A 24,719-nucleotide genomic window follows, 5' to 3' on the forward strand; every position below is an offset into this window, starting at 1 on the left:
TGCGATGATGCAGTCCCAGCTGATGGCCTTAGCTCAAGGTGGCTAGAGGGGAGGTGGTGAGAGATGGCCAGATTCTGGATTTATGCTCAAGGTGAGCGCCTATGCACATTGCCCACAGACTGTAGGTGGAGGGGGATGGAAAAAGAATTCACAGATGACACCTCGGTTTGAATGAATGAATGGAGGCACCGTTTCCAAGATGGGGACCAACAGAGAGAAAGGGGGGTGTGTGTGTGTGAGAGAGAGAGTGTGTGTGTGTGTGTGTGTGTGTGTGTAGGAGGACATGGAGAGTCTAGCCATGGAATCCTGAGGTCCTAACGTCCATCCTAGCTCCGCGAACAGAGCTGAACCATGCTGGCACCCCCACAGGGGCGGGCGTGGGGGCAGGAGACACACAGACCTGCATCCAGACTGGGTGGGTGGACTCAGCTGCTGACATGACATGATGAGAGATTTCCTGAGCCTCTGGAGAGGTCAAACGGTGCCCCCCACCCACCACATGTGTTTCTCGCAGGAGACGAGCATCGAGTACCGCCCCAGCCTCTGCCCCAGCCAGTCTGGGCCAGCTCCAGAGACTATCCCACCAGGGGAGCAGGAGATGGTGCACTGAGGCCCTGCCAAGGACATGGGAGTCAGGGCCTGTCCCCGAGGCCTGAGGCCAGGAGGGGGCAGCAAAGCCGGCCCCTCGAGGTTCCACCCACCCCTTGGCTCTTCTAAAAGTGCTCACCAGCTTTGGAAGAAGTAGCATTGCAAATAGGGAGTAGTTTTGGACCAAAATCCATATCTGTTGAATGAATCGAAATTCCTCCCTGTGGTCTTCAAGACCTTGAGTGCTGGGGCCCCCACTGCCCTCTCCTCGTCCTTGTCATTTGCTACCCATGCTTCCTTTCAGATGTTCAAACCACCATCACAGTGAAGCCCTATACAGGAGCTGTGCTTACTGGAGCAAGCCCTTGTATGTACCAGAACTGATGTTCTAAGCACACTGTGACTTTGCACACCTCAGCTTTGGAACAATCCTAGGCAGGAGACTCTATCCCCTTTTGCAGATGAGGAAACTGAGGGGAAATAACAAGTGGCAGAGCTGGACCTCACACTAGGCAGAGGCTGCTGCTGTTGCTGCTAAGTCGCTTCAGTCGTGTCCGACTCTGTGCGACCCCATAGACGGAAGCCCACCAGGCTCCCCGATCCCTGGGATTCTCCAGGCAAGAACACTGGAGTGGGTTGCCATTTCTTTCTCCAATGTGTGAAAGTGAAAAGTGAAGTCACTCAGTCGTGTCCAACTCCTAGTGACCCAATGGACTGCAGCCCACCAGGCTCCTCCGTCCATGGGAGTTTCCAGGCAAGAGTACTGGAGTGGGCTGCCATTGCCTTCTCCACTAGGCAGAGGACTGGCGCCTTAACAGCGATATCCCTCTGTCTGGAGAGAAGACACACTCCTTCCCCTATCTTGGACCCTTCATTGGGCTCTGCCTGGGAGTGAAGAGATCTTTCCTCTGACTCGGGACTCTTGTCTCTTTTTAGGGCTCCATTTGACCACAGGGAGCCCCTTGGGAACTTCCATCCAAAGCAGGTTCCTGGGTTATATGCTCCATCAGAGATTCATGCTCATGTCTTCATGGCACCAGCCACAAATAGTAGGTGGGTCATTAATGGTTTGTGACTGGTTTGTTTTCTGTCTGCCCTACACACCCACAGGGGGCCTAAATCACTACTCTGTCCCCAACACTTAGCACAGCCCCTGGAAAGGGCCAGGCCCTTGAGAAATAGCTGTGGCAGGCAGAAGGGAGACAGGGAGGGCCACCCAGGCCTGGCACCCACTTGTGGGATCAGCCTTCAGGAAGCAGCCTCAGCAGCATAAACCATGCCCGCAGCTGGGGCATACCCAACCTCCTTTCCCAGGGACATGCTTCCCTGTACTGGAGTCAGGCTTCTTTCTTTCCCAGAAGCACATTTGGGCATCTTTCTCTTCCTCTCCAAGCCCGCTCAGAAGCAAAAGGAAACTCACCCTTACCAGCACCCACTGTGGTCTCCTGTCATCATTCTGGCCGCCCTGAGGGGAGGGCATCACTCAGCCCCACATTCCAGATAAGGAAACAAGGCTCCAGGAATTGCCCAGGTCCACACAGTTTATTACAGAAGGGGGCCTTCTCCTGCAGGTCGTCCCCTTCTCCTCGAGTGTAATAGGAGGTTAAAATGCAGCCGTCACTTCCTGCCTCAGTTTTGATGGAGGGGCCAATACAGCAGGCAGCAAATGGCAAGATGAGCATGAGAGGAATCACAAGTGCCCAGTTTACACACAGAACTCTGACAGCCCCTTCCACAACCCGCACCCATAGCTGGCTTTCACCTGGTCGGGTTTCCAGTGACAGCAGGAAGTAAACAAAAAGTTAAAGGGTTCAAATTCCACATCCTGCTGGCTCTGTTTCTCCCAGCATGCTCACAGGCAGCCAAATACTGACAGCAGTCTTGGCCTCACTGAGACCGGGGTTCACGATCATGGGTGGGAACAGTGCCTGTGCCCTGAGCCCAGGAGCCACCCCAAGGGCCAGGACTCACCCAGCAGGGGAGGCCTTCCTCCCCTCCAAATCCCTCCCGAGGGGTGCCAAGTGGGAAGAGCACAGAAGACAGAGCACAGTGAACCCTCTTAGCAATGGAAATACTGATGAGTTTCCTTTCTGTGCCTGCTTAGAACTTTTCTCATTTTTCTACAATATCTGTGCATTTCTTTTAAACACATAAGTTTGATTTCAAATGAATGTTCAAAAGAAGGAAGACTGATATTAGACCCCCACTCTCAGCACATTTGGGGAGGGGCCACAAGGGGCTGGGGGTCTGAGGGGAGCTTGACTGGGGCTGTAGGCTGCGGGGGACCCTGAAGGGGCCACAGTCCCCAGACCCAGACCTGGGCAGCCAGCCCCATGTCAGACAAGCCCCAGAGCGGCAGGCTCAGCATATGTGTCTCGGGCTGGTTCTCGTCCCCAGCAAGGCCTTACTCTGATATAACATCAGAGAGGGCATTAATTAGGCTGTGACTCAGTGAGGAGCACATCACCTGCAAGATGAAGTGCCACTTGGACAAGACACAGCCTCCTGGATGCACAGTCTACTCCTGCTAGCTCACACCTGCAACAGGCAAGTCCCCACGAAAGTCACTGATAACTACATTCGTGGCCCACAAAACCCAGATTCAGAGGTGGAAGATATAAGTTAACTCATGGAATGGAGGGAGGGAGAGAATCTATGTGGCTTGCCTACTTCACCCCCTACACTAGACATGGGGAAACTGAGGACCAGATGAACCCGACTCTGGGAGACGCTGCTTATAAACTGTAAGGGCTATGCATACAGCCTTTAGAAAAAAAGGGGAAATTCCAACATAGGCGACAACATGGATGAACCTCAAAGACATTATATTAAGTGAACTAGGACAGTCAGAAGAAACACAAATTCTGGTTGATTCCATTTGTATGAGGTACCTGGTATAGTCACATTCGTAGAGGTAGGAAGTAGAATGGTGGTTGCCAGAGAATGAGGGGATGGGAGTGAGGGGTGAAGTGTAATAGGTACACAGTTCAATTTGGAAAGATGACAGAGTTCTGCAGATGGATGGTGATGACGGTTGTACAATAATAAGGACATATTTAACACTTCTGAACTACACACTTAGACATGGTTAAGATAGAAATTTTATCACATGTGTATTTCACCGCAACTAAAAATAAATTATTCAAAACAAAACTGTACGAGCCAAGGGAAAGTGAGGTCAAGGTCCTTGAGAAGACGAAGACCGCTCAAGACTGGGACTCCTTATTGCTCCTCCAGTGGGTTAGGACCCCCAGTCTGTCTCAGGCCACCCCCACACACATATCCAAGAGCAGCACCCTCAACCCACCCAAGCCACCACGCCTCTGGCCAAGGAAGCATCATGAAGTATGTACACCTCCCTGGAGTCCTTTCTCCGTCCCTTGACTGTACAGTACCAGTCAGGTGGGGATTTTCCCAAAGCAGGACATCAGACCCTGAGAGATGTACCCATGCCAACAAAAGTCTTTGGCATGAAGCCTGTCACAGATGCCTCCCTCTTTCCTCATCAACACCCCAAGTCTGAACAGCAGCTGACTGTCTATCAAAGGGGGGTGATGCTCTTTGTGAAGTGAAAGTCGCTCAGTCTTGTCTGACTCTTTGCGACCCCATGGACTATATAGTCCATGGAATTCCAGAATACCAGAGTGGATAGCCTTTCCCTTCTCCAGGGGATCTTCCCAATCCAGGGATCAAACCCAAGTCTCCCGCATTGCAGGCTGAGTCTCTACCAGCTGAGCCACAAGGGATTCTCTTTGGTGGAGACATAAATGTCTGAAAGGCACATGGAGGAATGCTGAAAAAAATGAACCACTGGGAATCACCTCCTCTCTGTTCTGCCCTGCCCTCCCTGGATGAGAACACAGAAGACATGCCAATACAGAAGGCAGATACAGACAAGACCAAGAGAGGCCATCTGAACCAACAGACAAGCTCAAAGGCAAACACAGAAACAAATCTAATTCGATGATATTTATCAGGGAAATGGGTAAAGTCTGTGATCTGTGCCCAAAGATCCAACTGTCCAGGGGGGCATGTATCTCAGCAGTAGAGCATGTGGTCAGTATGACTTCACAGTAAGTTCACTGTGACACCATATGGTTGTGGGTTGCCTTAACAGAGGCAGAATCTGCGGAAAAAAAGGAGGGTAAAGTCACAGTCAGACCATCGGCCCCGAGGGAGGGAGTTGTAGGGAGGAGTGAAAGGTAAAAGAATGGGGGCCTTTTAGGCACAGTGGACAAGATGTAACTGCCTCTCCCTGGTTTAGGGTAGAGTAGAAGCAGTAGACGGAGGGAGAGAAAGGGGGGTTTTCTTTTCTTTACCATCAATGTGTAAGGTGGTCTCTCTCTGAGGGTGATGGGTTTCTGGTCATGGGACACTGAAGCCCCTTTGACAGGATGTTATAGAGAATCTTCATGTACACTATGGGCTAACAGACACATTTTTAAATCCCTTTCAACAAAAAATGAGTGGTTTTAGAATGGGATGTGAATTATAAAGCTATGTTTTCCTTCCAACTTAAACATGCTTTCAGAATTTCAACTGATTTCAACTGAACTTAAATTGTCCAAAAACCAGCATCTGCCTTAATTTTCATAACCATTTTTTTTAACACAGGAGGAAAAAATGATTTCTACAAATAGGATCTTTTTAGACCTAACTCTTGATTTCTCCACGATTTCACAGTACCAACAGCAATATGAGATTTCTCCAAGTGTTCTCCTGCCCAAACAACTTCATCAACCTGGAGCACTGTTGACAACAGAAATAGCAAAATATGAATGTACCCTTTGCAATGCTCAAGGCAGCAGATGAACCCATGGTTACCAAGTGAAAACCCAGACTCCAAAACACATGCATTTTGCCCACAAAAAACAGGCTCAAGGCCCTCACCACATATTTGAAGACTTCCAAATGCACGGCTAACATAACTTTTCTTTCTTACAAGGCTGCCACAAGCTAGAAAGCAATGAGACTGTAATAGCAGAAACATTGATGGGTAATACTGAGATAAAAGACAAAAAATTTATAAAAGCCAAAAAGTTCAACATGTATGGTAACCTGGAGTCATTTAGTACAAGGCAAGCAAAGTGGCAAGCTTTAGAATGGCCGGAAGCTGTCGGGCCCTGGCCACAGGAACCAGCGCAAGGGACAACGTTTGAAAGGGCTTTGAAAACCACACCAGGTCTGGTCTGCTAGTGATGGGGTGACGTGGAGTCAGCCATGGAAGAGACTGTCCTCTTTGCTACGTCAGGGTGGTAGCAGATACTTTAGCAAATATCTACGCCAAAACCGAGTCATAATTATCAACATCCTATAAAATGAGAATGGTGACAGGACATCTCTGGGGTCTGAAAGCCAGATGCAGCCTGCAGAGGAGGAGGAAATGGGCTTTGAAGTTCGACTCCTGGTTCCACCATTAACTGGTTATGGGACTTCACACCATCTTTCCAAGCTCCAGCTTCCTCATCTATAAGAAGAGGTAATATATCTACCTCTATAAAGCACCTAGTACTAAGTCCTCCAACAATTATTATTTCCATGACCACATACAAAATAAAGGACAAGAGTAAGTTACAATGCACTGCTTGTTCTAGTTACCAGTTCAATTCAGTGACCAGCAAAGAACTAGACTTGCCCTGAGCATCCCCGGGAGGACACACAGAATGAACAGTGAGATCCTCCTCGAGATGCGTGGCTGTGCTGTGAGCATCCTTCACCCTGCCTTACACACAGTCCCTGCACTGTTTTCACAGCTGTGTGGCTTCCTTGATGAGCCCGTTCCCATCAGATCGAAAAGTAGAATAATTTATTCTGCCAATAGAATCTTGAGGAGTAAGCCAACAAACTTTAAAAGTCTCATCTTTTAATGTCTGGATTTCCATACTTGGGGCTCTAGTTTTCTTTGGTTTTTTTATCTGTCAAAAAGCTAAAATCATGAGTGGTCTAAAAATTAAATTAGTTACAAAGGAAGTCATTCTCGTGTGGCAGATAGCAACAAAAAACTATGAAGAAACTAACCACCCAATTCTAGAGAATTGACTGAATAAGTTATAATCGCCTTACTGAATGCGCTAAAGCTATGACAAAATTATATTGTAAGAGGATATTTGGTGCACAAATACAGTAATAGTAAAATATTAAATGTTAAAAGTAGGTTAAAAAAAACAGTAAGTCAAAATTATCCCATTTTGTGTGTGTGTACACATATATATACACATATCTGTATATACACAATACATACATATATACATAGTACATATGTGTATATCCACATATGCAGCCATACACCATATCAATATAAGGTCACAGGTATGAATAGTAAATAATACTATTTAGAAATAGAAAATATTTAAAATTTAAACATTTGATTTTTTAATTCTAAATAAGTTTTAAAACACATAAATTTATTGGAGATACATATTTATAATGGGAAGAAAACAAATGTACCGATAACATTCATCGTGGTTGATTCTGGATGCTAAGATTATGAATAAGCTTTATATTTTTCTTTGTGTTTTGTTGTATTTTCCACTATTTTCTAACCTGACCGAGTATTACTCTCACAATGAGTGTGTCTTTCTTGTGACTTGTGATTTCCCATCTCCTTTCATTCAGATGATGGGAGAGACGCTCTCCTTTAGAAAAGAGTTCCACTGAGGTTTCTAAGGAGTAAGAACTGTGTCCTCAGCACCCAGCCAAGACTCCACGACTGCTAATGGCCTCAGTCTGCACTGGAGCTATTGACAGGCAAACATGGAGCTGAGGACTGGCCATGGAGGACCCACCAGGAACATTTCATTGATTTCCTGTTTGGTGGGGATCGAAGTCAGTAATCCCTTGCATGGGATGCAACCCAACCTGCCAGCCAGCAAAGCCCCTACAAGGCCAGGACTTCTTCCCTCTCACCTACCACAGGAGCCATCACCCAGGCCTGTACAAGAGCCTCCTGCTCCCCAAATGCAGACTGAAAATTATTTTGTTTGGAGAACTTACTACCTCCTGGACACTAAATTAAAACACACAATTAGATTTCCATTAAGTTACAGCAAATTCTGCTGAATTGATTTAATCGGCCTACATTCCTATATGACATCATGCTTTAAAGGCTTGGCCTGAACATAAATACTTAATGTAATAAATATAGTCTGAAGTATTTGATCTCCTCGGCAGTTTAATTGATCTACTACAGAGACTGACAGGAAAAATTAAGTTAGTTCTGTCTCGTCTCTGCCAATAGCACATTTTCATCATATAAAGGCACAAGAATGACAATTTCGGTTACAAGTAGAGCTCTTGCACACCGATTTTTTGCTAAATGTTCACGTTAAGGGTAAGAATATTGAGCAAGTAAGTGCGTAAGTGGATTTATGAAACTTTTCATATACATATAGTTCATTTCTTTTTTGTTTCATAGCAAAGTAGAATAAACATGTTCTATGATTCCTAATACCAGTTCCTTACAGTTTGTAAGAAGTGTGGGGGTAACAGTGTTGGCAGACACCTATAATATTTAAGCAGAGATTTTTCAATGTTGTGCCGAAGTGTGTTCACCAATAATCAAATATACAACAGAGTCCAATTCACTCCCAGATGACTTCTATCACAGAACTCCCAAGTGCTTTCTCCCATCTCTGTGTTACAGTTTTTATTGCCTCTAACAGGAGTTGTGTTTATTTTTGTACCCACCTCACCTCCCAAACTTGCAGGGTAAGAGCCTTCACCTATCCTCACCCCACAGCCCTGATTCTAGAGCTAAAATGTCCATTCTGTATGCAAAGCAAATACTCGATTATATTTGGGGTGGGGGAGGAAAGAAGGGGAAGTCTCTTTCCTGATCTAGGGAGAATATTCTGATTCCTCAAAGGTGCCATCTCCCAGGTCCTAATCTTCCTCAATACCCCATGAAAAGAAAAACTATGGTCACCACAAAGCTACCCAACCTGATTAATGGCAAAATCCCCAGGTTCATTTGGCAGGTTACCCTGGGGTGATTTAGTTGCTAAGTCATGTCTGACTCTTGCGACCCCATGGACTGTAGCCTGCCAGGCTCTTCTGTCCATGGGGTTCTCCAGGTAAGAATACTGGAGTGGGTAGCCATTTCCTTCTCCAGGGGGTCTTCCTGACCCAGGAATCAAACCCAGGTCTCCTATACTACAGGCAGATTCTTTACCAACTGAGCTACAAGGGAAGCCCCTACCCTGAGGGAGTAGATGATAAATCTCTCCCTGGCAATCCCACGTGTGCATGCACTGTCCTGACATTTGTTTATTCACTCAGCAAACGCTCCCTGATGGGAGTCAGCTCAACCAACCATTCCTTGTGTTGTGACCCAGTCTGGAGCCAGGATCGATGTCCCATTTCTGCTTGGATGCCTTTGAGGGGGCAAGCAAATGATGACAGCACCCAGATCCAAGAACCCTGCTCAGCAGGGGAGCAACAGGGACAAACACTCTAGGTGATTTGATGCCAGTGAGTGCCACCCACCCTCCTTCCAGTAGCCCCCAGAATGGGCAGCCTGCTCCCTCTGCTGCCTCTGGGCATAAGCCAGGAGCCCTCTGCTCAGCTCTGCACTCCAGGGCCCCATTGATTAGCAGGAAGGGCAAACCCATCAGCACCCATAGGAAATGGCTTCTGGAAAGTGAGATGCAGTTTTTAAAGCCAGAGAATGACAGCAGGGGCCTGTAAATGAAACAGAATCAATATGGGGTGTGGGGAACTGGACAATGGGACACTTGGGTCCCTGGCTTGTCTTACCTCTGGCAGACACACTATGTGACCTTGGGCAGTCCTATCTACCTCTGAGCCTCAGTTTCTCCCACAGTATCCTGGAGAAGTGGGGGTAACACACTCATCAAGGAGATTCCTTCCAAATGTTAAATGCTGGCGTTCTCCACCCCTGTCTTCCTGACATCAGCTAGGCACACAGGAGCTAGAGTTGACCCAATCATATCCCCATGAGGACAGATCATGTTCTAGCCCTCGGGTGCCCTGTTTCCCCAACACCTGCACCTTTGGAAATAAATCAGGGGTCCTGCAAGGCTGTGCTGCTTTCCTGAAGCTGCACACACTGTGGACCTTAGGCCGGGAGGCTCGCCCATTGAGTAGTGGACTCTGCAGGAAGTGGGACCCTCTGCCCTAGTCAGACTTCACTACCTTCTACTCTGTACCAGCCTCTGTGTTAAGGGCAGAGATGAATGCCTTGGAAGGATCTAGAGGTGAGTCAGATAAGGACAGTGCCCTTAAAGCACTTATAGCCAGGGCTGGGAAGTTGGGTGAGTTCAAAAACAAACCTCTCAGGTCTTTGCTGGTGGTCCACTGGCTAAGACTCTGCACTCCCAATGCAGGGGGCCCAGGTTTGATCCCTGGTCAGAGAACTAGATCCCACATGCCACAGCTAAATTCCCACGTGCTGCAACTAAAACCTGGTGAGGCCAAATAAATAAATAAATATTTGTTTAAATCCCAACTCATATCACAAGGCCAGAGTATCCTCAATACCTGTGCAGTCAGTCTCCACAGAGGGCCTTTGATGAACCACGCTCTCAGTGTTCACACCTGTGTGCAATTCCCTCCACCTGCATCTGAGCTGGCTCTGTAAGCAGCTTCCATCAATAGAATTCAGCAGAAGTAACACTGTGCCTGTTCTGAATATAAGTCTTAACAAGACCTGGCATCTTCTGCTTTTATAATCTCGGGCTCCAACCACCATCCAACTCCCACCAAAGAAAGAGAGAGAAAGACAGGGCACTCTCAGCATCCCTGCAGGGCACCAGGCACAGAGGCCTTGCCATCCTGTATGTATCTGAATGCAACCTCATGAGACACTCTAGGCAAAAACAGCAACAGAACCATCTGGCTGAGCCCAGCCCGTCCTTGGAACTGGGAAAGACAATAAAACAGCTGGGCAGTCCTGCTGCCACTTTTATTATACTAAGTTGGGTGGGGGGGGGGGGGGTAAGGTAAAACAGTACTGAAATTCAGAATAGAGGTTATTAGGGAAAAAATTTACAAGCCAATTTCTTCAGGATCATAGACAAAGAAGCCCTAAACAAAATATCAGCCAGTCCATCTATATATAAAAAGAATAACATGTCACCTCTAATTTGGGTTAATTCCAGGAATGCACAATTGGTTTAACATTAAACAATCAACCAATGCAATTTACTGTATTAATATTTGAGAAAGAAAAATCCTGTGGTTGTCTCAACAGCAACAGGAAAAAGTATTCCATGAAATTCAACATCCCTTTGTATTCATGATTTTTTAAAATAATAATTAAAATAAAACTCTTAGAAAACTAGGGCAAGAGAAAAATATCTCTACTTGATAAAGTGTATGTTAAAAATAAAAAGGCAGACAGCAAACATGATGGTGAAACCTTCGTGAGGTTGTGAGAGCTTCCCCTGAGATCAATAAGGGTATAAAGCCAGGATCCTCACAAAGATCAGCTACTGTATGATATGACTCCACACAGTGAAATATCCGCAGTGGCAATAACAGAATGTCCACAATCTGTAGAGACAGAAATATTAGTGGTAACATGGGGCAGGGAGGGTTGGGGGAAATGGGGACGGACTGCTAATAGGTCTGGGGTGATGAAAATTTTCTAAGGTCGATCGTATGATGGCTTCACAACTCTCATCTATGCAAAAAATCACTGAGTTGCTCATTTTAATGGATGCATTGCATGGTATGTGAATTGTATTTCGATAAAGCTGTTACTGAAAAAAAGAACAAGACAAGGATGCCTATTATCACCACTTCTATTCAATACTGTACTAGAGGTTCTGACCAGCACAGCTAGACAAGAAAAAGAGAAATTAGTGCAGTCTGCCCTTCTGTATCCCCAGGTTTTACATCCTCAGATTCAACCAACCAATTGAAATCAATCCACCAGTTGGTTGAATACAGAGTTGTGAAACCCTCAGATATAAAGGACCAACTGTACTCATTATATTATGACATTTTCTATAAGGGACTCAAGGATGGGCAGGTTTTGGTACAACAGGTGGGGAAGGTCACCCTGGAACCAATCCCCATGGATATCCAGGGATGACTGTATAAGGACTGGAAAGGGAGAGACATATTGTCGTTATCTACAGATGATCTGATCATGAACAGAGAATATCATAAAAAATTGACAACTAAACCTAATTACACAGATAAATCTTCCACATATGCCGAGTCAAAGGAACCAGGCACGAAAAACACACCCCATATGATTCTATTTATATGTATACACATGTACCATTCAAAAAAGTTCAGACTAGACAGTAGCGTTTCAGAATGCCTAGCCTCATTACCATTACATACAGTCAGTATAATGGTTTCTTTTAGGGGGAAGAAAAGTGACAGGAGAAGAATGGGGCATGGGGATTCGGGGGCTTCTAGGGTACAGGCAGAGTTCCAGAAGAAGGGTGGCACATGAGTGCTTAAAATTATTCAGTAAGTTCTCAATGCATATTTTCTGAATTTGCCTGATTATCATCGTTTATAACAAAATAATTTTAATTGCTTACTAAGATTGTGATTTTTCTTTAAAAATCACAACACAGAGGAAAAAGTGGTTAAGAGAATTAGGAGGAAAATGTTTCCAGGGGCTTGAAAGAGGAAGAGGTTGCCTCCAGCTCTGAGTTTATCCCTGATGAAGAAACAATTACTGGCCAGTAAAGCCCTTCCAGTCTCAGACTCTGGACGCTTTACCTTGGCGTGGAAGCCCAAGAGCCAAGTCGGGAGGTACATTCCGGGGTAACTATGGGGCTTTGTTCCCAGGAAGGACATGGCCAAACCCTTTCCCAGCACTGGATGCCCACCCCTCGCCTCTCTCCTCTCGCCTCATCCTCACACACGTGATGCAGGCTCAGGACGGCTACTCTGCAGCATCGACTGAGCACCCACTGCATGTCAGAACACCCTCATCTGGAGGGACCTGGAGGCAAGGAGCTGGGCTACAGAGTTGGGACCAGGTCTGGCTGCCTCTGGGCTCCTCCCCACCTAGGCCTCACGTGGGACCAAGGCCTCACCTGGAGCAGGTGGAGAGGGAAACAGAAGAGGTCAGACCTCCCTCCTCAGCTCTGCCGCGGTTCTCTCAGCTTAGCCTGACTCCAGGGGCCCATAGAAGACACTGAGAGTCCTCATAGGCCCGCCTTGCCTCGCAGGCTGCCGATCTTCCCTTCTGTCCCCATTTGTTGAGGACGGTCAGCTGTGATGCCCCGCCTAGCCGGGGAGAGTGGCTCCACGGCTAAGTTATGAAAGCTCTCCCCTGGCAGCTGTAAGGAGTTTCCACCTCACACCCAGCTCTCCGAATCACAGGTTAGATACAGCCAGGCTAAGTACACCAGGGAGAGGGCCTCCGCCGACTGTGGCCCGTCCTGCGGCCAGCACTTCCCCGGAACAAACCCAAGCACTTCCCTCGGCCATTAATAACCTCCTCTGCATTAATGAATTGTGAACACTGAAGCTAGCCATTAAGACAGTGCAGGAAAACTCTCTGTGTTGCAAAGGCTTTTTCTCTGGACATTCATTGTTGTTACGCAAACCTTGGCTTCATGGGGTAGGGTCCTGCTGCCTTTTTCTTTTCCAGTTTCCGTGGGACATCCAATACAGAAATATACTGACTGCCTGCCCGTTCAGGATGGCCCCTCTCTGACCACCCCGGAGTACAAATACATCACTAGCTGCGTGAAACCCCAGGGAGGGAATGAGTGCCCTGACCAGCAAATCTTACCAGGGATGGGAAAGAGCCACCATCACTGCCAAAAATCAGAACTATGGGGGTTATAGGAAATAGGTGAATGTCAGCAGTGATAAGGGCTTCCCATGCAGCACTAGTGGTAAAGAACCCACCTGCCAATGCAGGAGACACAAGAGACAAGCGGGTTTGAACCCTGGGTCAGGAAGATCCCCTGGAGGAGGGCATGGCAACCCACTCCAGTATTCTTGCCTGGAGAATCCCATGGACAGAGGAGCCTTGCAGGCTATAGTCCATAGGGTCTCAAAGAGTCGGACAGGACTGACAAGTTAGCATGTCTGCATGGAAGCGATAACGTTCACAGAAATAGAAGAAGCTTGGAAGAAAAGACGTTTTACTGGGTCTTAGAAATATGAGTGGGACCCAGTGACTTGGAAATGAGAATGGAGGAATCTAGTTAATAATGACAGTGTTAGCTCACACCTCCCACTGGTCTAGAAGCCTCAGATATTCTAACTTACGCTCCCCCCCATTTATTCTTATAAATTCAGTCCTATAATGTCAAGATCCCCAAATTTACAGATGAGGAAGCAGAAGTAGAGATTCCCAGTACTTTACTGAAGATGTACATGGCTAGGGACTTCCCTGGTGGGCCAGTAGTTAAAAAATCTGCCTTCCAATGCAGGAGACACAGGTTCGATCCCTGGTTGGGAAACTTAAGATCTCACATGTCACAGGGCGACAAAGCCAATGAACCACAACTAGAGAGCTTATATGCCAAAACTAAGAGCCAACCCAGACAAATAAATCAATTAATTAAAATAAATAAATAAACTTCCATAAAAATCAAAAGATTAACATGGTTAAAGAATGGAAGCATGAGGATTCTCACCAGGCAGGCCACCCAGAGCCCTTGCTTAAAGCTACTGGGCTAGTCGACTGCTTGATAATTAAAGGAGAAAACTTTCACTAGTGTGTGGTTTTCAACTACCTGGCTCTGTCACCAGTGGACAGTCTCCTGGCCCCTCTGTTGGACTCAACCCAATGCCCAGCCAGGGGCCTGCCCAGCAGAGACTACAGGCTAGTCTGCCAAACCTACACAATAGGCTCCTGTTTAACCAGCCCACCCAGAGGTTTCATAATCTCCTATCCTTCAAGGGAACCAGCCCCACCTCTCATGCTTCCTGGGCTCCTGATTGCTTGAGCAGTCTTGCTGACCCATCTAGATACATCTCTCCATGAAAACCCCTCCACACACCCCAATGCTGAACCTGCTGAATGGGTGTCCCCAGTGCTTCAACGCCAGAGCTGCCCCCCAGCCTCCTGGGGCCTGGCAGCAGAGCAGAGTTGCCCAGCCCAGGATGTGGCAGAGGCAGGGCTCCAGGAGGTCTCTGCCCTCAGCCCCTGGCCTAAGGCAAGTCCACCAAGGCAGCCCAGTGTGTACCGTGCCAGTTCTGAGTTGTGCGTATTTTCCAAAGCCAGGGATCCTTTCCAGCTTCATCTTGGTTTTCCCAGCTCTCCAGCTGCTTCTGAACCCCAGGACCCTACCCTCAACACGTCTCTCAATGCAATGAAAATGAGGGACTCTAATTTCCTAAGAAAACTATAATCCAGAGTTTTCTGCTATTGACTTCTCAGTCTGGGTACTAAAGATCTGCAAAGCAGCTGGGAGACCTGTTCCCCTTCATCTTTTATGGACCACATTCCCCTTTAATAAAAAAATTAAAAGCAGAATCTAGATACACTGGCATGTGCTAAGCCACAGTGAAAGAGCTGCCAGCACTCAGCCAGTCCACCCATTCATGTTGGAGGAAGGGCATAGGGACACCCCACAGCTCTGTGCTCTGGCACCCCCACCTAGCACAGTCCCTCTGTAACTAGCTGTCTGGATCCACTCTTGCTTGCCTTTTTCTCCTCTAGTGCCACCCGCTCCAGGAAGAGACAGTCAATATTCCAAGAAGGCTCTTGTTCTCAGAGCACATCCAAAGCCAGTGTTTCCAGGAAAGTGAGCTCAACAGCTACTTAAAGGACCTAAGGACTTCAAGGACCAACACCTAAAGCAACTCAGCACCCTGTACCTTGCCAACCTCCAAGCTCCCCCACAAATACTCCTGGAGGCTCTCTCAATGTTCCCCAGGCAAAGACTTCACATCTGTCACAACAACACCTAGAACTAGAGAACCAAGACTCCCTATTCAGAGCCCCTCAGCTTTATAGAGAATGCTCTGCAGGTAGTCAGCTCTAGAGCCACTGGCCGGGCGGGGAGGGAGGGGGGTTCCTTGTGCCTCCAGGGAATTGATCCTGCCCAGGCACTGGGAGCCCGCATGCCCCTCACACTTAGGCCAGGCATTGGTGCATCCTTGGCTTGGATTCTCAGGCCCTGGTCTGGAGTCTTGGGAGTGACACCAAGAGTGCCATCCAGAGCAGGGTCAGCACAGTGCTGTCTTTAGTCCAGGGCTATATGACCCTACCACTACCACAAAGTCTGGGGAAGGAGACACGAGCACTGGTCTGAGTCCAGAAGCTGAAATTCCCTTTGATTCTTTTCCTGTGGGTCATTTGCAAGTTGCCTCAGGCCTGGAGGAGTGGGTTAGGATCTCTGGGCTGGAAGGGCTGTGGTGCTCAGCTGACAGTGGTCCTGGTCTCTGGGTGAGTCCAGACTCCCCCTCCAGGGCTCACACCTAGTGGATTTATAGCTGCTCTCACCAGGGAGAAGAGGTCGGGTGGGGGGAGCGGTCCAAAGCCCCTACAAACAGGTGCCCACCCAAAGGAGTGAATGAATAAATCATGTCTGGAGGAAAGAGAACATCAGGACCCACGGAGATCAGCCCTGATAAGAAAGGGGAGACCTTGCTGATATAAATGACATGTGAGCAAGTGGATTTCCCTCCTGGAACCTCAATTTCTTATTTATGAAAAGAGGGATGGGCATGGCAGCGCAGATATATACCTTCTAGCACCCACATGCATCAAGTTCCCAATATGAGGGCGCCCCCTTGTTGGCCGGGAGCCCCTGAGAAGCAAAGTTCAGGGCACCAGCTTTGCTAGCACCTGGCTGCCCAGCCACTTTTGCGGGTGAACTCAGGAGAGGGAGGCTGGGTGACAGGCATTGAGCCAGGCCTAGAAAATTGGGATTGCTTCTCTCTTGGGTCTAGACTGGGCCATGAACTTAACTTCTGTAGCTCGAGGAATCCTGATAGGAGACATTGGCTGTAAGAGTCTACAGGTCACAGGCCTCAAACCACTGAACAAACGTTCCACAAAACAATCAAGGGTTGAACCCCAGGGCATCCAGAACCTGATATTCAGGTACACACTTGTTACCCCAGGTCCTGAGGCAGAAGCAAGTCTGCTAAGCACATCTCCAAGGACGGCCGAGCCCACCTGGACTGGAGCAAGGCTGTGCTGATCAGCTGACTTGGTGGAAACTTCTAGATCAAAAAATCCCACTGCCGGCAGTGGCACCTCACAGGGTCAGGCACTTTTAGAATGCAAAAGTACCCCAGCTAATGCCAGCTGTTACCTCAGAACCATCCCAGCCCCACTGACCTATTGTGCAGCTCTAGAGCCTCCCTGATACATCACTGACTCCACTACCCTATGTGAGAATTGAATGCGACCAAACATAAGACAGTTTTAAACAGTTCATGGGGTTCTCACGGCTAGAATACTGGCGTGGTTTGCCATTCCCTCCTCCAGAAAGAAGAAAGAAAGAAAGAATAAAAGAGGCAGAGCACAGCAGAATCGCTGCTGCTTTCGAACCGTGGTGACGGAGAAGACTCTTGAGGGTCCGTGGGACAGCAAGATCAAACCAGTCAATCTTAAAGGAAATCAATCCTGAATACTCTTTGGAAGGACTGATGCTGAAGCTGAAGCTCTAGTACTCTGGCCACCTGACGTGAACAGCTGACTGATTGGAAAAGACCCTGATGGTGGGAAAGACTGAAAGCAGGAGAAAAGGGTGACAGAGAATGAATGAGGTGGTTGGATGGCATCACCAGTTTATTTGATATGAACTTGGGCAAACTCTGGGAGACAGTGAGAGACAGAAGCCTGGCATGCTGCAGTCCATGGAGTTGCAAAGAGTTGAACATGACTTGGCAACTTAACAACACCCACCACCAGGCATAGCACAGAAAAGGTTTTCAATAATCATTCACTTCCCTGCCTTTCCAACAACTTAGCTTACAGAGACTAACCAGCCAGCTGCTGAGAGAGACCAGAGAGTAAGGGCCATGGTGGGTAAGGGGTAAGGACGAGCAGCGAGAGGGCAGCTTTGCCGGGAAGGGCAGAACTGAGTAGGAGCTATGACAACAGGGAGAAGAACACAGAAAGCAGAGATGTGAGGGGAGGAGCAAAAGTGTCCCCCACAGGAAGGCAGGCCACAGGCTGGTCTGACCAAGGACGTGCCCATTTGGCCCGAAGATTTGGAAGCCACATTTAAAAGATGGGATTATTCTAAACAAAAATCTGGATTTCCAGCTTCTCCCGAAATTTCAGTAGTTCTGGCAATGTTGGTTCCATATATCCATTTGCCTACCAGGGGCTAACTTGAATGGCAGTTGACACTTGAGTAGCAAATGCTCCCCAGCCCAGCCCCCCACTCCACCCAGTTCTGCTGAATCTCAAGGCGCCCCTTAGCATGATCCTTGCATAACTGCTGACGGTAGAGAAGTGTGTCTTTTCCCCACCCCTTGCTCAAAAGTGGGCGAAAGACACACATAATGAGAAGGTTGCGTCTTTCAAATGATTGAGAGTTCATTTGCATCTGGGGGAGCGAGGCAAAGCCTCACACACTCGCTTGGCCCACTGCCTGCCTCAGTCTGTAAACACGGAGTGCACCGCCTGCCCCAGCACAGCTCACGTCCCTGCCTGAAGCCAGGAAGGCCTTCCAGTGAGGACGTCCAGGTTTCCCAAGCGTCACCACAAGGCACAAGGACGTGCCCCGGTTTTGTGTGCACACTGTGATTGCCATCACCTCTGCAGAGTCCTGCACACCCCAAGCATTCCCCTCCATCAAAGGAAAGTCTGTTTCCAGCAAGGCAAGTTTAGGGCAGGCCCCCAGGGTGTCCTGGGGTTGGGGGAAGTTCCTGCAAGTGGAGGAAGAAGAGGAGGATGACAGGTTTGCCTGCCCCTCCCACGCGCCCTGCCTCCTCCTGATCCGTCCTGTGTCCCCCTCTCACTGCTGTCTTCGGCCTCTCAGTGACAGGCAGGCACTCTCTCCTGCTCCCTGCCAGCAGTCCGGGCCTCTCTCCCCTCCTTCAGCCACCACAGGCCTCCACCAGGGCCTCAGCTTGCCACAGATTCCCCAAAGGCTGTCCCAGCAAAGAAATGTGGGATTCACCTTCAACTCAAGAGGCTGGAGTGGAGCAAGCAGAGAATGTTTATAGAATAGACAGTCACCCCCAGGAGCTGAGCTGGCCCTCACCGAAGCAGAGATGATTCAACAGACAGACACAGGATTGCTCCTCTGTCTGGACAAGCTCCCTGAATGATACCTACATCCCACTGGTAATCTCTTTCCGGAACCTCCTTGTGATTGAGACCCCCGCCTTCCTTCTCAGCGCCCTGTCAGTCTGTTATCTGTGACTGTGTCCCAAGGCCACTCTGTAGAGGGCCTCGACGTGGCCCCTGGAGCTGAAGGAAGCCCTAGGGGGGCACAGGGTCCAGAGATGGATGGAGCTGAGCCTCATCCTCCCGCACCAGGATTTGCCCACCTGCCTGGACCACTCAGAAGTGGCTCCAGGCCTAAGGCCCCCACCTCCTACAGTGAAAAATCCCACTGTGAGAGTGCGGTATCCAGGGCCTGCAAGCTCTGGCCCAGCACCTTATTTCTTGGTACCATCCCATGAGCACCCAACATACGGGTCATTCTCCAGGATAGCCTGGATCTCCTCCCTGCTGCTCTGCACGCCTGTTCCCTGTGCCTAGAACACCCTTCTCCCCTTCTAGTCCTTTAGGAGATCCGCCAGGGAGACTCCATCATACCCTCATTCAGACTCCAGAAACTACATTTGCAATGCAGATTGCCACGGGGTGTGTGTGTGTGTGTGTGTGTGTGTGTGTGTGTGTGAAGAACCTGCTGGAGGGAGACCCCCTTGAGGACAGGAGACCCCAGACCCTAAAAGAGAACACACAGGAAACACCCTAGGGGGGCCTCTCCCACTACTAAAAGGCTATAACCCACACCTGTACTCCCACCCCCCAGACCCACTGTGATAGACAAACCCCAACACTAACACTTTCTGCCCCACACCCACTCTGGGGCCAGCCCTGCTCCTGGCCAGTACAGAGGCCTGGTTTCCTCACAGAGTGGGTTTGGGGCCAGGAACTAAAAGACACTGGATGGACCCATTCATCCAGTGGGTTGCCCGAGAAACCCCCAATGGACAGTCCCATCAGAGTCCCTCTCTGTCGGCCTGACAAAAATGCCCCAGATGGTTTCCACCCTTCAAACAATAGCAGCCTTTGAAAAGAGAGAAAATCTTAAGAAAACCACAAGCTCTAACAGTTCAGAGTAGGAAATAGCAATCCACTCCAGTATTCTTGCCTGGAAAAGCCCAAGGACAGAGGAGTCTGGCGGGCTACAGTCCAGGGGGTCGCAAAGAGTCAGATATGACTGAGGACGCATGCCGATCTCTGACATCAGGAGGCCCCGGGGAAGGCTGGTGAGTGAGCAGCATGCATGGAGAGGGTCCTCTCAAGGTGGGACAGTTGTCCATTGCAGGCCTCACCCATGAGCTGCAGGCTAGCACCTAACACTGATCAACTTGAGGCGGGGAAAGGAGAGGGTGGGATGAATGGAGAAAGCAGCATTGACATATATACATTGCTGCTGCTGCTAAGTCGCTTCAGTCGTGTCCGACTCTGTGCGACCCCATAGATGGCAGCCCACCAGGCCCCCCAGTCCCTGGGATTCTCCAGGCAAGAACAATGGAGTAGGTTGCCATTTCCTTCTCCAATGCATGAAAGTGAAAAGTGAAAGTGAAGTTGCTCAGTCGTGTCCAACTCTTCGAGACCCCATGGACTGCAGCCCACCAGGCTCCTTCATCCATGGGATTCTCCAGGCAAGAGTACTGGAGTGGGTCATCGCCTTCTCCGCATATATACACTACCATGTGTAAAATAGCTACCCGGTGGGAAGCTGCTATGCAACCCAGCAGCTCAGCCTGGCGCTCTGCGATGATCTAGAGGGGTAGGGTATGAGGAGGGGAGGAGGCTCAAGAGGGAGGGGATATATGTATATATATAATTATGACTGATTTGCATTGTTGTATGGCAAAAACCAACACATCAGTGTAAAGCAATTTTCCTCCAATTAAAAAAAATTTTTTTTCAAATAAAAAAAAAACAAAATCAGTACCAATGCAGTGGCCCCTTCTGAAACAGCCACCTATCAGCCAGTCCTTTGGCCAGTGCACTGAAACTTAATGATATTCACCTATATTCTCAAGACATATAGAAATCAAACAAGACAGCATGTATGCAAGCGGAGGCTGTTTGCAACCCTGGCTGTACCTGAAAGAAGGAGAAAAGGATCTGCACCCACCCCAGGTGCAAGGATGGGCCAGACCAAGAATAATCTTCAAGATCCCCGGGGAGGAGGTGCAGGCCATCCGAGTCCAGACTCACCTTTCAGGGAGGCGACGTGTGACAGGGCCTGGGCATAGGTGGCTGTATTCAGGAGGGTTCCCGGCAAGCAAGAGGGGAAGAACGGTCCTGTGGGACCCACAGTGCGTCCCAGGCTGGCAGAGAAAGAAAATCACAGGGTGAGTTCTCAACCCGGCATTCCCACCAGCTCCCGGCCCTCCAGGCACGGGTTCAGCCAGCCTCACCTCTGCTGGGCCTCCAAGGCCTCCTTCTTGCTCCGGGCCTGGTCCCCCGGGGGCGGGGAGTTGAGGTTTCTCACGGGTGGAGGAGTCACCTCTGCCATGGGTTCCTTGGCTCCTGGCTCCTGGTCAGAGGCCCCTCTCTCCGTTTTCCTCCATTTGGCTCTTCGGTTCTGGAACCAAACCTGAGTCCGTGAAGGAAAGACACACACCCAGAAAAGGCAGAAAATCAGACAGAAGGAAGCAACCAGAACCTAAACCCAAAAGGCTGGTCCCCATGCCTGGGCTCCCTAGACCTAACAGCAGGAGTGTGGGAGCACAGCCTCCTCTCTCCAGAGATTTAGCAAAGTGATGCTCCCTGAATTGCAGCTTCAGACCCACAGGTGGGTCAGAAAATCAGTGTAGAAAATGTGACAGGCATTTTTAAGATTTTTTTTAATGTGGACCATTTTTAAAGTCTCTATTGAATTTGTTATAATATTGCTTCTGTTTCATGTTTCGGTTTTTTGGCCATGAGGCATGTGGGATCTTAGCTTCCTGACCAGGGATCAAATCCACATCCCCTAGCATTGGATGGCAAATTCTTAACCACTGGACCACCAGGGAAGGCATTTTTAAATGAGTATCAAATCACAGCAAGTATCCAAATGCACTGCCCAGAATAAGGGTAAATGTACCCTCTTGTGGAAATTCTCAGCATATGCAAGTTCATTTATTTGATGTGAAATGTGTTTCCTATGGGGAGTAGGGGGGGATTCATCATCAGAACACTTTATAAAACACTGCCCTGTGGTTTCCGCATGCAAAATACTTATTCTCTCTTCCAGCAGGTTTGGCCTGAGTGTGTCTGGACTCATGCATATGATTTAATCCTGACACATCATCACATCATGACAAAAAAGTACATCACTTGTGCACCCAACAGAAACACTGACTCGAGTTGGCTCCAGCTTAGAATCCTGGATCCCAGTGAATCTGATTCAGAATCCACTGCAAACTTTTCAGGCAGGCAGCTCTTCTACTCCCATTTTACAGAAAAGAAAACTAAACACAAAGTGTTTAACTTGTCCAAGATGATTCAAGCGCTATGGGGCAGATCCACAATTTGAAGCCCAGTGGCTTAGCTGGGGACCATGATCCAAATTGTTTGGGAATAATAATAGTGCCCCCCACCCACCCATCCACCGCAAGCATTGTTAGGAAAATGAACAGAGACGCATGAAGAACACGGAGCACAGTGCCTGGCACAGAGCAATTGATCACGCAGTGAACATAGGCTAGTGTTATTATCTGCACCATCTCCAGGTTAGGAGGCCCCTTATGATTCACCTCCTCTGAGCACCTTCTTAGAGGCGGGTGTGAAGTTCTTTAAGCCCTGGGAACCAAGCCTGTGTTTGTAGGACAGCCTCAGGGCAGCCAGGCAGACCAGGCCCAAGGTGTCCCCAGAGGTCAGGGAAATCCTGCTGTTCTTAACTCTATGCAGCTAAACCTCTTTCCCATCTTTGCTGGGAGATTAGTCCCGGTTTAAAAAAAAAAAAAAAAAGGCTTGGCTAGACCTCCCTCCTATTCCCCTGGGCATCCTCTCGTCCTCCTGTCGACAGACTGGCCCAGGAGAGAGCCTGGGAGTTTAGGCTAACCCCACCTCCGAATTTTCATTCTCCTTTAACTGGGTTTCTTTCTTTTTTAATCTAGTTGGTTTTTAATTGCACATATCAGCAACCATTGAATAATGATTTTATCTATATTCTAAATTTAGGGCAGTTAAATGCAAAGCAAAATGCAGACACTTTCTGGCGTCTTAATTGAATGAAGGTCACAGCTATAACAACATTTAATTGAGCTATTTTTCATTATCATATTTTAATGACTTTGCACTGACAGTTCGCCTGCTTCTGAGGAAAGAGCATGATGGAGTCGTTTATTTCCCTATTTAGTTATTGTTTGACAACATCAGCTTCGATTAAGACCCTGCTTTATAGAACATTAATCATATTTGAATGAGCAAGGGGTATAAATGTAAACACATCTCCCTTCCCGCCAGCAGAGCCATGTCCCCACACGGAGGCTCACTAAACAAATGCTTCACAACCATTGTCTGTTTGCATAATAGCCAACAATAGCCCGAACAACAATCCCCAGCTTTAATTGTCACCACCCCTATCTCACCCTTGCACCTTTCAGGGAGAAGTTATGATCTTCCACTTCTGAATGCTCAATAATTGTGTCATTTATCTCAATTTGCAGTTCAGTCTTTAGGCAGCTATTGGCAAGCTGGCATTAAAAAAAGAAAGGATAAACAGCATCCTGGCCAAAGGAGATTTTCATTTCCAAATAATAATCAGTTTAATTTGCCCGCATATGACCAATGATTCATGTTCAGATTTAATAATCAGGATCACATAATCTGATTATAGGGGAAATAATTTGTTTACAACCCCCAATTTACTGCTCAGAATTCCATTATCTCTCTTCAGCCATTGGTTTTTAAGAGATACTAACATGACCCAGGGGAACCGAAAGCAAACTATTATATTTCCTACAATTAGATCTTTGCATAGTCTTAACCCCAAGCCCCTACATAAAAAAGAACAGAAACAGCATGGAGGAAACCCCATAAATAAAATGAATATATAATTGTGCTCAAAGAATAGCTCTCCCAGAGAGGCGGCGCTGCAAATCTATTCCTCCTGCATTCGGGCACATCTGCTAGGCTCGGCGGGCTTGTGCACTTAAATGTAATCACCATGGAGCTTCTAAAAAGAAATCCTGCTTAGAGACGGTCACCGCAAGCCACGCTCGGCTCAGAGGCAGCCCTGCGATGCTGCCGTTTAAAGATTTTTAAATTGCCCATGTTCCTCACATCCACTTCTCTGAAAGAGTCCACACACTGGAGAAAAGTTGGACATGATGCAATTTCTGGAAAGCAGATCCTACCCTGTTCCCATATGAAAACATAGTTCTCTGCAATTGACCGGCCTTACCCCAGAGCGGTCAGAACTGCTTTGAGAATAGCATCTCAGCTCTTTTTTTTTTTTTCCAAAGCAAGGAAATGGATGTGCATTGATGTAATTTAGTACCTTAGAGACGCGGACAAATTAGTGTAGAACATTATCACTAGTTAATTATGAATGACCGATTAATCAACCTAATCTAATATTCCACATTATGTTGATGTTATTAAAGTGCATCATGAAAATGACAGATAGTCTTCATTTGCTTTCTTTGGCCAAATGTGCACTCTGCAGTCATGATGTCAAAAAAAAAAAAAGTTTGCCAGTTTTAATATAAGAGAGTTAAATAATTAAAAAGAAGGTTTACCTGCACTCTGGCTTCTGTGAGGTTGATTTTCATGGCTAGCTCTTCTCTGGTAAAGACATCGGGATAGTGTGTTTGGGCAAAAACTGCCTCCAGAGCTTCTAGCTGGTAAAAGGAAAAAATATTTACTGGTGAGAGGTTGCAGCGAGGTGAGAGCAAACAGATGCATATTTCAAATTTTCTATGAGTGGCGAGGAAGTCATTTCACAGATCAAATAGAGGAGGAAGAGGAAGAAAAGAGCTCTTTGAAAAGATCCCACAGAATTAAAATTTCAACCGCAGATGACTTAGGAGCG

At 47.9% G+C, this 24,719-nt stretch overlaps 1 protein-coding gene across 2 annotated transcripts in view; it reads right to left on the bottom strand.

Moving 5' to 3' along the window:
- Positions 1–24,719, bottom strand: part of DRGX (dorsal root ganglia homeobox) — a 31,655-nt gene that overhangs the window by 1,791 nt on the left and 5,145 nt on the right. Inside the window, exons 3-6 of one of the 2 annotated variants that reach the window (XM_088842486.1) lie at positions 24,427–24,528; positions 23,275–23,379; positions 21,115–21,293; positions 20,912–21,024 (exon numbers count right to left, since the gene is read on the bottom strand). In XM_088842486.1, coding sequence (XP_088698612.1) covers positions 20,912–21,024; positions 21,115–21,293; positions 23,275–23,379; positions 24,427–24,528 — 499 coding nt within the window. The remainder of the gene's footprint in view (positions 1–20,911; positions 21,025–21,114; positions 21,294–23,274; positions 23,380–24,426; positions 24,529–24,719) is intronic. The other variant, XM_055425254.2, reaches the window with a different exon arrangement.

Source organism: Moschus berezovskii, chromosome 12 (genome assembly GCF_049115385.1).
Source record: "Moschus berezovskii isolate FMDL1 chromosome 12, NW_MosBer_1.0, whole genome shotgun sequence".
NCBI lineage: Eukaryota > Metazoa > Chordata > Mammalia > Artiodactyla > Moschidae > Moschus > Moschus berezovskii.